The sequence below is a fragment of the Daucus carota genome, chromosome 3, assembly GCF_001625215.2.
Source record: "Daucus carota subsp. sativus chromosome 3, DH1 v3.0, whole genome shotgun sequence".
In the NCBI taxonomy this organism is placed as follows: Eukaryota; Viridiplantae; Streptophyta; class Magnoliopsida; order Apiales; family Apiaceae; genus Daucus; species Daucus carota.
In genome coordinates, this window is record NC_030383.2 from 31031383 (window position 1) to 31045017 (window position 13635).

Sequence of the window (13635 nt, forward strand, 5' to 3'; positions counted from 1 at the left end):
AAAATAAGATTGGAGAAGGTAGTATTTTTGAAAATAAGATTGAAAACTTGGTTATGAATAAAAAAAGCCCAAAGTTAAAGTCATGGAACAAAATTCAAGATTCTCAACTTTTTATGAGTATTTCTTGATTTTTTATACAAACGGTACGAATAAGTGCTTCTAACTTATAACTTCAGAAGCGGGGCATAAAACTTCACCCAAACACCCACTATAAATGTTTGTTACGGTAGAAAAGAAATTGACTGAATTTGTAGAAAGAAAAGGTGAGCGAGAAATGTTGTAAAACAAAGAATGATAAACATTTCACATTTCAATTTAATCAAATTTTGGTTTGACGTCCGCTTGAACATCTCTCTCTCTCTCTCTCTCTCTCTCTCTCTCTCTCTCGCTCTCTCAAAATCTAAGCATAGATAGATACAGCACAGAACTAACAGCAAAACCTTCTAGTCTTTATCTTACTTTGTATCACTTGTAGACTTACAACTGCAACTCATATTATACATATAATCCTTAAATATATTGTTTGTGTATGTAATTAATTCAAACCAAGAAAAGGGGTGTTGCATATAAATGTGTTAGTTTGTGTATGAGACTGACATATACTAATTTGAGTTGGGGGTGTGTTTTGAATCAATCTCTGTGGATTTTATTGAAGATGGTAGTGTGGAGTTTGCCTTTTTGTATCTAGTAAGTTTTTTTAGCTGCTTAAAGTTGATATATATTTGTTTCATTTCGCATTTGGTGTATGATCAATTGGTTTGATGTTGTTCTTTACTGTTTCTGTCATGTGGGTTTTGGTAATTTATTAATGCCATGTAGTTAAGTTGTCATTTTTGTGTGTTCTTTTGTTAAAAATTGGATTTTTGAGCTATGTTTTTGTAATGTATTAGCTTGTGTGATTCAAGTGACGCTAAATTGTGAACTTTCAGATTTGGGGTTTTTGATGTTTGGTTTAGGGATTTGTTGTCGATATAATTAAACGCTGTTTAATTTTGTTTGTTGTTATGTATATGGCTACTTTTCAAGTGATGAGGCAATGTTTGTGTATATGTGTAGGTGGTGAATCCGAAACATGGTGCCTTCAGGGCCTCCTACTCCAAATGGTGGTGGGGGGCAGTCTATTCCACCGTCGCTCTTGAGGTCGAATTCTGCTCTCATGGGTGGTCAAGGGGGTTCTGTTAATTCTCCTCAGAACGGTTTTAATATGCAGCAGCGCAATCAATTCAACAGCATGAATATGTTGGGTAATGGGGCGAATGTTTCGTCCCTCCTCCATCAGACTTTTGGAAATGGTGGTCCAACTGCCGCTCTTTCTGGCCCAGGGAGTTCGCAGCGTGGAGTAATTGATAATGGGGCCGAGTCGGATCAACTTTCTAGTGTTGGAAATGGAATGGGTTTCAATCCCCATTCCTCATCATATTCAGTGTCAAATATGGGAAATCCTAATAACCCTGCTCAACTTCATCCAAATAATTCCGTTCAAGTTCAGGGACAACAATTTGCCAACCCTTCAGGCAACCAGATGTTTCATGATCAACAAGGTCAACAACTTGAATCTCAGAACTTCCAACACAATCAGCAGGTTTTGCAACAGTTTCATGCCCCCAACAGTATTCATCAGCAACAGCAGGTACAGTATCAATCTGTTCGAGGTGGAATGGGTGGAATTGGACCTGTCAAGTTGGAGCCACAAATGACCATTGATCAACATGGACAATCATCACTGCAGTTGCAATCTATGCGAAATCTAGGTGGTGTGAAATTGGAATCTCAACAAATGCAGACTATGCGAAGTTTGGCTCCTATAAAGATAGAGGGCCAACACTCTGATCAGTCGTATATGCACCCACAGCAGCAGCAGCAATTGCTTCAAATGCCCAGACAGCCACCCCAGGCTGCCCAGATGAATCTATTGCATCAGCAGAGACTTATGCAGCAGCAGCAGCAGCAGCAGCAACTCCTCAAAGCAAATGCCCAGCAAAGATCCCTTTTGCAATCTCAATTCCAGCCACAAAATGTGCCTTCAAAACCAGTATATGAACCGGGAACGTGTGCCAGGCGACTTACACATTATATGTATCAACAACAACACAGACCTGAGGTGAGATTTAACTTTCTTATGTTATCCTTGTTTATGTTGATTATGTGAGTATGTTAGCAAAGCAATGATAATTCTGATCTATTTAATTGTAGGACAATAATATTGAGTTCTGGAGGAAATTTGTTGCGGAATATTTTACTCCAAATGCCAAGAAAAAATGGTGTGTTTCATTGTATGGAAATGGTCGCCAAACTACAGGAGTTTTTCCCCAGGTTTGTTTCTTAGGAACTTTGTTAAGTTGAACTAGATTGTTGTCCACTTTATGCTCAGTAACAGGTTCTCATATTTGCATGGCTACTTGTCAAAGACTCAAAGGTGTACATGTAGTTTTCTGATTGCATAATGTGAACAATTTTTGGTTTCGAGGTTAATAACATTTATATATTAACTAATTATTATTATTATTGTAAAGCCTTGATGAACTGTTTAAACGCCTGTTGAAACAGCTTAGAAGTAATGTGATCCTCACTTGTAATTTTGCAGGATGTCTGGCACTGTGAAATATGTAACCGCAAACCTGGCCGTGGTTTTGGTGAGTTTTCTTTCTTTTTAGGGACTCTTGCTTTTAGCTAGGTCTTGGTTTTTGCGACTGAATGATTTAATTTATTTGTTTAAATAAATATTGTCACATAGAAATAGTTTTTTAAGCTAATTGCAGTCTTTATGTACACACACATAGACGTTGATGTTATTTATATACATGCATCACAAATACAAACTCACATGTTTATGTGAGTGTCTACATATATGCATATACATATATAGTATATATATTTTGAACACACTTCACTTTTAGTTATCTAATACTTGTATGCACCACACATGCAGAGGCCACAGCCGATGTTCTACCTAGGCTTTTCAAGATGAAGTACGAGAGTGGTACTCTAGAAGAACTTCTTTATGTTGACATGCCTCGTGAGTACCATAATTCATCTGGTCAGATTGTCCTCGACTATGCAAAAGCCATCCAAACAAGTGTGTTTGAGCAACTCCGTGTTGTCCGTGATGGACAATTGCGGCTAGTTTTTTCTTCTGACCTAAAGGTTATACAACAGATAATGTTATGTTTTAAAACTGCGCGTCCATGTTGATATTTATTTATTGTATCTAATCTCTGGTCTCCCTATCCCAGATATGCTCTTGGGAATTTTGTGCTCGGCATCACGAAGAGGTTATCCCTCGAAGACTCTTAATACCACAGGTATGGCTTGAGATCTCACTCACAGCACTCGGACATTCTTACTTTTTTGGATACATAAACTGACCTTAATCATGCAGCCTGAACTTTTGAGTTGATATCTATTTATCTTTCCTCATATGTTTTTTTAGAAAACTGTCACATACTCACATTAGTTATAAGGTTTGCATATTCTGCAATAATTGAACAATGTCCACATAAACCTATATAACTACTTTAATTTTATTTGACTTACAGCTTTACGATTACAGTCATCCACATTCGGCTTGTATATCAGTGCTTGGTGTTGATATTTAAAAAAAGAACTTGATTTGGAAATTGTAATCCTTGGCGATATGAAAGTATTTGCCTTTTAGGTTTCTGAGTCTCATTAATATATTAGTTTGTCAATATTCACATATATTACGTAGTCAATCACCAGTTGTTGTCAAGCAATGTGAAATGACATCTCCAATCTAGTATCTCCGCTATACATTGTGACCTTTTAATGACATCACCAGTTGTTCATATCTATAGCAATTATCGGAATTTTCCTATTATATATGTATAGGAATTGCGTACGTCCTAGTATGAGTGAGACGTATCTGGGAGTTTATGGATGCATATTGACTTTTGCTGACTGTACATGCAGGTTAGTCAGCTTGGGGCTGCTGCTCAAAAGTATCAGGCTGCTACTCAAAATGCATCAGCTAATTCTGTTCCAGAATTGCAAAATAATTGTAACATGTAAGTTCTGTATTACTTAAGATCCTTAGGTCTATGGGCAACGATTGTTCCCATTGAAGAATAGATATTGGCTTATTTGCATGCACCCATTTGGAGAGTTTATGTTCTAATTCCCATGAAACAGTTATTGAATATGTATTACTCCCTCCGTCCCATTAAATTCTTTACATTGGGATTGGACATGGAGACTAAGAAGAATGTATAAAGTAGTATAAAGTAATAAGAAAGAGTAAGAAAGGTGGAGAAAGTGGTGGTACCCATCTATATTTAATGGATAGATTTGAAAATGTAGATGAAAGTAGTGGGTAAGATTGAATTTTATATTACAAAAGCTTACTAATTTTGGAAAGTTTTGTAATGTAAAGTTTTGAAGGGTAACAATTCTTCTCATAGTTCTTCATAGGTGTTTAGTGTGTATTATGTTCTTATATCATTAATTCTGTCATAGGTTTGTTGCATCAGCTCGTCAATTGGCAAAAGCTTTGGAGGTACCTCTGGTAAATGATTTAGGGTATACTAAGCGATATGTACGGTGTCTTCAGGTACGGAACTGACAAATAAATATTGCATTTATCGAGATACTAGGGGTTAATAAATGCAACATATAGATTTGTGGCTATTTCTATATTGGTGCTTGTTGCTAGTAAAAATTAACTTTCCACTGTATCATTTTATCAATAGTTCTTATGCATATATTTTTTATGCGTGGGTGTATATCTTTGTAGTTTGTACTATTGTTTACTTGCCAAAGCACAAATTGAAGTTTACTTGTTCCCTCCATTATTTTGTGGATGAGATTCCTCTCACTATTTTCTCCCTCTATATTTATATATCTACATGGTGTTTTGGTTATATGGAAGTTTTTTTATGAAACATATGATACGAACTGTGTTGCAAACAACTCGGCCTAGATCTTCTATGAGGTATAAAGTTTATCAACCATGGGATAGCCATAAAACTGGTGTGCTTTCCCTCTTCTCCTTTTTTCTCTCTTTCGGCATACATGCGGGAACGGGGATATATTATTGACTTGTACTAACGAGTAGGTTCTGGTTGATATATAACTAATTACTGAGTGTTTTGTTGAGTATGGGGCTGATCTGATATGGAAGTCTCTATGAAAACTCTGCAGCTGGTAGGTATATGTATTTGTTGGTTCTATATATTCCATAGTTACACGGAAACGGGTACGCTGCCGCGTATCCCGAATCAGTTCGTTCGACCCGGAACACGGGTCGTTTTCGACCGGTTCGGTGTGGGATCGCGCTCCGGTTCGTGTGTCCGGCGACCCATATTAAATCCGTCAACCTCGTTTTTTCAACAAAGAAGTGTGAGAAGAGGAAAGGTACAGTGAAGCAAAGAAGATGAAGAGAAGAAAGAGAGATTGCAGAGAGAGAAGGAAAGGAGAAGAAGATGATGTGCACGCAAAAAGATAAAGGCAGCTGTAAATATAATAATTATGTAAACGTATACAGTGGTGTTTGTACATGACTGTTGCTTTGACTATAATTAATGAGTAGATTAATCGTTGACTTTCAGTATTCTATTTACTTTTATCTTTATTATTTTCTTAATTCAATAAAGTTAAATCTGTATATGTATATTTATATTTTTTTTATAAGAAAAAACTGAAAAGTATCTACCATTTTAAATTGTGAAACATATATTTCCTACTTTATAATTTGCTTGTCTTTACAACATAAAGAACATTATCGAAAATTAATTAAATTTAGAAATGGATTTATACTTGCTTGAATCACAGGGGTATAAAATTATTATAAATATATGTTTCGTACCCCAACGTTCCCTCGTACCCGAGCGTTCCCTCGTACCGGGTTCATTACATATAGCCTTCCGCGTATCCGTTTTTGTACCCCGTTTCGAATCGAATCCCGTCCCATGTAACTATGATATATTCCCTCTCTTTCCCAGGTCCATCCATTATTGTATTAGATACTTGAATGGATTTCAAGTAAAGAGAATACTTCCTCGTAATTTTCCATTTAAATTATTTGTAATAAACTGTGAGTTTCCTGTATTGCTTTCCCTTGGACCCTCAAATTTTCCCTATCATTATGTAAGTGTCATATAAGTCAAATTATTAGGTTTCCTACTTTTTAGCACAACGTGGTTGAGAGTATCAGGACTAGCATGAAAAAAGAACAGCAGAACTCTGTTGTAATTCAAACAGACTGACTTGCATAATTTAGATTGTACCGATTCATAGTTGATTTATTACTTATTCGTTTGTTGCTACAATGCAGATATCAGAAGTGGTTAACAGCATGAGAGATTTGATTCAATACAGCATAAACAATGGGATTGGACCTATGGGTGAGCTCATAACGGCAGCTGCCAATTTTACCACTAAATTTGGTCTGATGTGGAAACCTAAATATGTTTACAGAAATAAAATATTTCATTAAAGAATCGTGCAGAGTAAAACCGTAATAAATGAGGACTTGGGTGCTGCAGATTTTTAATTGAAGAATCATGAAAAGCTGCTTCGAACTAAAAAGACTTTAGAGAAGCGAAATAGCTTTCGATGTTTGCAAAATAGCAGTATAATCTAGTTCGGCTTTTTTGTTTTAATGCACAAAGTCTAGTATTCAAACTTGATCTTTAGGGTAACTGAGAAACTCACATAGTTTAAGCCATTATACCAAAATCTTCACAACCAACCATGCATCTCTTGTATAGGGCATAAGTACCAAGTATATGGGTTGCAATTGATGTTACTTTCATCATAATATTAATAACCTTTCCTCCAGATCATGTGACTTGATTACAGTTCCTTACTTATTTTATACTTAGATTACTCGTATTTATGCTTCTTCTAAATATTGTTATTTAATGGATGCTAAATTGGTTGCCATTTTCTTCTTTTTTTCTTAGAGAGCCTGGTCAAGTTCCCTCGTAGAACAGGTACCTCATCAGGATCTCATGCTCAGACCCAGCAACCTGAGCAACTACTGCAACAGCAAACAGTCGCCCAGAACTCCAATAACGTGGACTCTGTCCAGGCTACTATTATGCAAATGTCTTCTATCAACAATGGTATACAGAGCGTAAATAACTCTCTAAACTCAGCACCTGCTACTTCTTCTACCAGTACCATTGCTGGCCTTCTAAATCAGAACTCAATGAATTCTAGACAACAAAACCCAGTGCATAGTGCAAACAGTCCATATGGTGGAGGTGGATCTCAGATTCCTTCTCCTGGTTCCTCTGCTACTATTCCGCAAGTTCAGTCCAACCATTCTCCTTTCCAGTCACTAACCCCATCCGCAACTAATAATCCCTCACAAACTTCTCATAATGGATTGACAGCTTCAGCACAAACGAATACTGTGAATTCACCAAACATTTCTGTGCAACAGCCTGCTGTTTCGGGTGATCCTGACCCCAATGATTCACAGAGCTCTGTCCAGAAAATAATAAGTGATATAATGATGTCTTCTCAACATGGTGGTACTGGTATGGCAGGTGGGGGTTCATTGGGAAATGAGATGAAAAATGTGAACAGATTATTAAATTCAAGCAATAACGCTAGCCTCGGTGGTGGTAACAGCCTTGCGGAAAATGGAATGGTCAATGGCAATACAGGTGTTGGGGTTTCTGGGTTTGCAAACATGGGCAATGGACTTGGAAGCCGAGCTGCAATGCTCCTTAATTCTGCCAGCATGAATGGGAGGGTAGGAATGACAGCGAATCGAGATCAGAATGTTACTAATCATCAGCAACAGGATATGAGTACTCTTAATGGTCTTGGAGCAGTTAATGGTTTCAATGGTCTGCAATTTGACTGGAAACCATCTCCGTAAAGTTTTATGTAGATTGTGTCTGAATGCTGTTATACACAGCTCTGCTTATGCAGCAGAGAAATATTTAGATAGGTGAACGGTTTTAGGGCTTCCCCTGGCACTATGTCTAGTTTTAGAGAGAAGGAAAACATATAGCCGTGTTTGGTGATTAAGATTAGATATACATCGAGTTGATCTTTTTGTCCTCCCAATTCTCGTTTACTTGATTATATCCAAAGTTGATACATTTAGATAGACTCCTGCCTGCTTGTTCTTGCAAACAGCATTGGGTCTGGAAATACAGGAAGCGTGGAGCTTCTGCAGGTGGTGTATTCAAAATTCAACTCCTCTTTCTGTATATCCTTTATCCAACTGTTTGTGATTTCAGAGGCTTCTTTATAGTTATTGACCGAGTGCACATAGTTATTGATTGGCAGGAGCATTTTGGATGAGGACTTTCTAAGTTGGATCATCCAAATGTGATTCTTGATCAACTGGTTTACACAAATATAGTTGGACAAGGTAACTGTGGTGTCATGCAGAATTCCTGTGTGTACTCACTCTGCTGGGAAAATAAGTATGCCTTTGCCTTTCTTTTCAGAAGGGGTATTAAAATGCGAATGCGGCTTACATAATGAGTGTTTAATCCGTCCAAGCAAAGACCTTATTATAGTTTACTGGCATTTCGTCCGTGCGTAGAGTAGTTATAACTTAAGTAAAAATAATTTTATTAATATATTATTCAAGTATAAATTATTTTGATATCATTTATACAATTTTATACATTAATATAGGTATAATCTCTACTCTCAATTTCGGAATCCAAAATGTGAACAATTTGGGTTTAGTCTATACAGATTCTTGAATTTGCACTAAAAATCATACTCCCTCTGTCGCCCAGGTAGACGAGAGTTTGGCACGAATTCTAATACTCTTAAAAATATAGTTCCGTAACTTATCTTTATAATTTTTTTTTAAATAAAAATTTGATTTTTGAATTTTTATACACAAAAAGAAAATCTCAAAAATAAGTTACGGAACTATGTTTATAAGAGTCTTAAAATGCATGTTTACAAGAGTCTTAAAATGCGTGTCGAGTAGTGAAAAAACAATATAAAAATGAGTGGGACGACTGGAGTATTTTTGAGTTTTCCGAATAAAAAGCCTACGGAAAAATTTGAGTTTTCCGAATAAAAAGCCTACGGAAAAATTAATGCATATACATTTTTCCCCGATATTATTATTGCTTAGGTTCGTAATCCGGATATAGTGATTGACATTTGTATTTAATGCACTTGCATTTATTCATACGTTAAGTAATTTATTTTAAATTACGAATTTATGTATTGGGCAATGACATTATATACAGGGTGGGATATTATATACAGAGTGGAATTCACATCCTAGGGTTTAATAGAGGCGGCCATTTTCTCAAGGAGCCAGCTAGGGTTTAGGATTTTCGGAGCTTTAAGAAGAGGTACACCTTGGGAGATCGAAGCCGAAACTTCGTCCAAGGAGAATCAGGAAATACAGTTAGAGACGTGGATTTGAATCGCTTGCGCTGTAGCGATTAAGGTTAATATTCTATTCGTACTCTTTTAATTAATATCATAAAACGCAGAGCCAAGATTCGATTGTTCATACAATTGGCATCAGAGCCGGGTTCCAGGTTCTGCGTTTTATGATATGTAGTCCATGTCATGATTATATATGCATGTATATAGTGGTATACTTGTATTGATTCTGTGATGCAGGTTATTATTCATTATTATGGCCATGTTTTAATTATGTGTTTGGATCCTACGTGGTTTAATCATGTTTATTTTATTATGATTGGATTCCACGTGGTTTATCATGGTTTTGTTGTAAATCACGAGGGTTGATCGTGATGGTTTTGTTTTTTCCTATTCTGATCTTGTAATCTGGTAAATCAATTTGTAATTGTCTTAGATTATGATATGATGTAATAGAATAGTATGGTTCATCTGTATCATTTTTTATGTAATTGTTTGATCAACGGAGCTGCAAGAAACAGAGATTTTCTGCTGCTGCATTCTGTTTTTGGGGTGCTTCACTGTTTTGGCTGCTGATTTTGCATACAATGTCCGATTTGGGCATTACGATGTCCGATTGGGGCGTACAACACCTTTTCAAAAATGGCAGAACAAGACGAACAAGCATTAAAAGATATAAAGACAATTGGCCCATTTTTTTCAAGGCGTTTTGAGGCTGTTTAGGCCTCCAACCGGGCTCTCGAAGATTTCCAGAATTTTTCGAAGGATGAAGCTATTTTTATAGGGCCATAATAGTGGCTGTGTTTTATTATGTTTTACATAATTTCTACTTGTCTTGATTATTGCTAGTAAGTGTTTTTTGTCTGTGTTGTTATGTCATGTGATACTAATCCTTAGCATGCTAAAATGACATGGACATAGGGATGTTTTTATTAATACTTTAATCATGATAGTATGCTGCTATGTTATGTGTTCTTTGTGTTGTTATAATACATGTGGACTTCGAAGAAATAACATAGGACGATGCATCTAGTTTGAAATTCTCAAAATAAATACCAAGTGTGAGAGGGAATTAATATGAAATTAAATCCCATGGTGTTCATTATTGTTTGTATGTAATTTAACATAAAGACGAATGTAAATTATATATACGTCACCCGTCATGGCATGTAATTTATAGTGTCTAGAATATTATAGAAATTACTAGAAAGAACTTTTTAAATTAATATCTTTTAGAAACACGGAATAAATACGAATTTTCTTTATTTCTAATATGGGGCGATTTTGTCAACAACGGGTTCATCGAACTTGTAAGGCTGTGGGTGTTAAGTGAGACCAATGTGTCTCCTCCACTGCCTGAAAATCAAAACATTAATGAATATTGAATTCAATTCAAGGAAAAATTACGAATATTGGAAGGTATATAAGCCCCCCATCGTGGCGTACCAAGTTCCATAGATTTCGGATAATTTAAGATTTGATGATGGTATACACTTAGCTATGAAAAATAATATAGACCACCCCAACGTGACTTATTGTTTAGTAATAGGACAAAAGTAATATTTGAACAAATTTAGGTGATCTCACACATTGTGACGTGCCAGAAACTTATGGTGTTTAAATGTTAGTGGATTTAATTTTAATAATTGTTAGAGGAATCAATAGGTCTTAATTTTTAATGCACCCTTATTTATGTGTAATGTGATCTTATTTTTTCATGCATGATTCTCAGGATAAAATGGGATTTAATTCACAATTCACCATACTTAAGGATAACAAACTTACCGGACCTAACTATATTGAATGGAAACGAAATTTGGACATTGTGTTGACTGCTGAGGAGTACAAGTTTTGCACTTATGAACCCAAGCCTGATCAGCCTGCTGCTGATGCTCCTAAAGATAAGAAAGATTATTATAAGCGCTGGATTAAGGCTGATGAGATGTCACGATATTACATTCTGGCAGTAATGTCGGGTGTTTTGCAGCATCAGCATCAGTCTATGGCCACTGCTTTGGATATGCTCTTTAATCTCAAGGAACTTTTTGGAGATCTGAATAGGGCTGCTAGGCAAGTAGCCATGATGGCTTTAATGAACACTCAGATGGCTGAAGGAACACCTATAAGGGATCGTGTTCTCAAGATGATGTCACATCTGAATGAGATAGAGATCCTTGGTGCTGAACTTGACGAGAAAACCCAGATTGACATTATCCTTATGAGCTTGTCCAAGAGTTTTGGGCAGTTTCGATTGAATTATAACATGAACAAGAAAAAGAAAAAGACTCAGACATAGAAAGCTGTGAAGGTAGTGGGAGTTCAAGGTGGTGTGAAAAAGCCTAAAGGAAAGTGCTTCAGGTGCAAGCAGACTGGAAACATGATTGTCCTCTTCCTAAGAAGACAAACAATACTGGTATGTCTCTTTCTCTAGTTACAGAAACATTTATAGCGGCTATATCTACGAGCACTTGGTGTGTAGATACAGGAGCCACTGATCATGTTTGTAATTCTATGCAGGGGTTCCAACTATCCCGAATGCTTAGATCTGGTGAGATATACGTGTTCATGGGAGATGCTGTGAAAGTAGCAGTAGTTGAAGTAGGAGAGATTCATTTATCTTTTGGTTTTTATAGGAATTTGGTTTTGAACAATTTTCTTTATGTACCTTCTTTTAGAAGGAATTTAATTTCGGTTTCTAAACTTGCTTTGGATGGTTATAATGTCTGTTTGGATCGTATTGTTTCTATTATGATGAATAAACGAATTATATGTTCTGGAAGATTGCAAGACAATTTGTATATATTTAATCCTAGTCAACCTGCATTGCAACTACAATATAGGGAATTTAACAACACATCTTCTACCTCTACCAAAAGAAAGGAACCTTCTAGTTTGAACAAAACATATCTTTGGCACTTGAGATTAGGTCATATTAACTTGGGGAGAATTCAAAGACTGGTAGTAGATGGGCCTTTAATCTCATTGGCAGTGGAGCCATTTCCAGTTTGTGAATCCTGCTTGGAAGGTAAAATGACTAATAAGCCTTTCAAGGCAAGGGGAAATAGAGCCAAAGAAGTGTTAGAACTGGTTCACTCTGATTTATGTGGACCCATGAATATCCAAGCAAAAGGTGGTTTGTTAGGTCCAGATACGATTGTAGAAGGGGGGGGGGGGGGGTTGAATACAATCGATACCAAATTATCGCGGAAGTGAATCTGATTGAATAAAACTTGTTAATCAGATTATAATTAATTAATATAACAATGTTTGAAGTCGTTATATAATTAATATGGTTCAGTTTTAATGTCCACTAAAGTTCGTAGAATAAATTCGACAGGGTATATTCTAGATTTAGTGATTAAAACAACCGGGTTATCAAAGCACAGAAAACTGTGGATATAACGATCAAGCAAGTTACAAACAACTTGAAAGCTTTACAAATGCTTTGAATATCAAAGTGATGAACACTTGAAATGAAGAATACTAAGCCATATATATATGCAAAGCATTTGTACTTGTAAGACAATTGAAAGACAAGACAATTATATGTAGCAAAGACAAAGTGGCAAGGGCAAGACAAATGCAGATTGCCTTGCAAGCACAAGACAAAGCAGAAAGGCAATCCACAAGAAGGGCAAGACAATCCACCTTCGGTAGGACAATTGGAATTGTCTGCAGGAACCATTCGGCCAGACAATCAAGGATTGTCTTGGAAGCTTCATTCGGTCAGACAATCCAAGATTGTCTGGGAAGCCATAGACATTGTCTTGTAGGCAATTACCTCGGTCAGACAATCCATAATTGTCTTGGAAGCCACAGACATTCGGTAAGACAAAGTGATTGTCTTGCAGACTCACACAATCGGTCAGACAAAAGCAATTGCCTTGGCAGAAGACCAACACACTTCGGTAAGACAATTTTAATTGTCTTGCTGCCATTCATTTCCTTTAGCAGAAAATCGGTAAGACAATACAAATTGTCTTGCTGAGCTTGAGTAGGTGATTGAATGTAATTTGTTGTTTATATTAAATAGAAAATTATCCACTTAATTAATTTAATCATATAAATTCATAAATTAAATTAATTCGAGAGTGAATTAATTTAACAAATAAATTACATAATTAATATAATTATTTGAGAAGTGAAATAATAATCTATTAAATATTTAATCACCCATTCTTCAGTAGAACTGCTTCCCGTCTTCTTTAAACATTAATAACTTCGTCTTGATCTGTCGAACGAACGAACCACCAAATCTGCTTGACTTCAAATATTTAATTTGAATAACTGATA

At 36.1% G+C, this 13635-nt stretch overlaps 2 protein-coding genes and 1 long non-coding RNA gene across 3 annotated transcripts; all 3 read left to right on the top strand.

Annotated features, from left to right (window-relative positions):
- Positions 1-312: 312 nt before the first annotated feature.
- LOC108214529 (transcriptional corepressor SEUSS) lies at positions 313-8033 on the top strand. Its single transcript, XM_064090927.1, has 10 exons — positions 313-687; positions 1057-2101; positions 2194-2313; positions 2585-2633; positions 2930-3144; positions 3234-3302; positions 3931-4025; positions 4474-4567; positions 6290-6359; positions 6921-8033. Exons 2-10 carry the CDS (start codon positions 1073-1075, stop codon positions 7847-7849), a joined length of 2670 nt encoding a protein of 889 aa, XP_063946997.1. The 5' UTR covers positions 313-687; positions 1057-1072; the 3' UTR covers positions 7850-8033.
- Positions 8031-9332, top strand: LOC135151745 (uncharacterized). Its single transcript, XR_010290636.1, has 3 exons — positions 8031-8152; positions 8266-8350; positions 9198-9332. It is a non-coding gene; the product is annotated as an uncharacterized LOC135151745 (long non-coding RNA).
- Positions 9333-11080: 1748 nt separating this feature from the next.
- On the top strand, positions 11081-11638 carry LOC135151474 (uncharacterized). Its single transcript, XM_064089934.1, has 2 exons — positions 11081-11313; positions 11404-11638. Exons 1-2 carry the CDS (start codon positions 11081-11083, stop codon positions 11636-11638), a joined length of 468 nt encoding a protein of 155 aa, XP_063946004.1.
- Positions 11639-13635: the final 1997 nt, after the last annotated feature.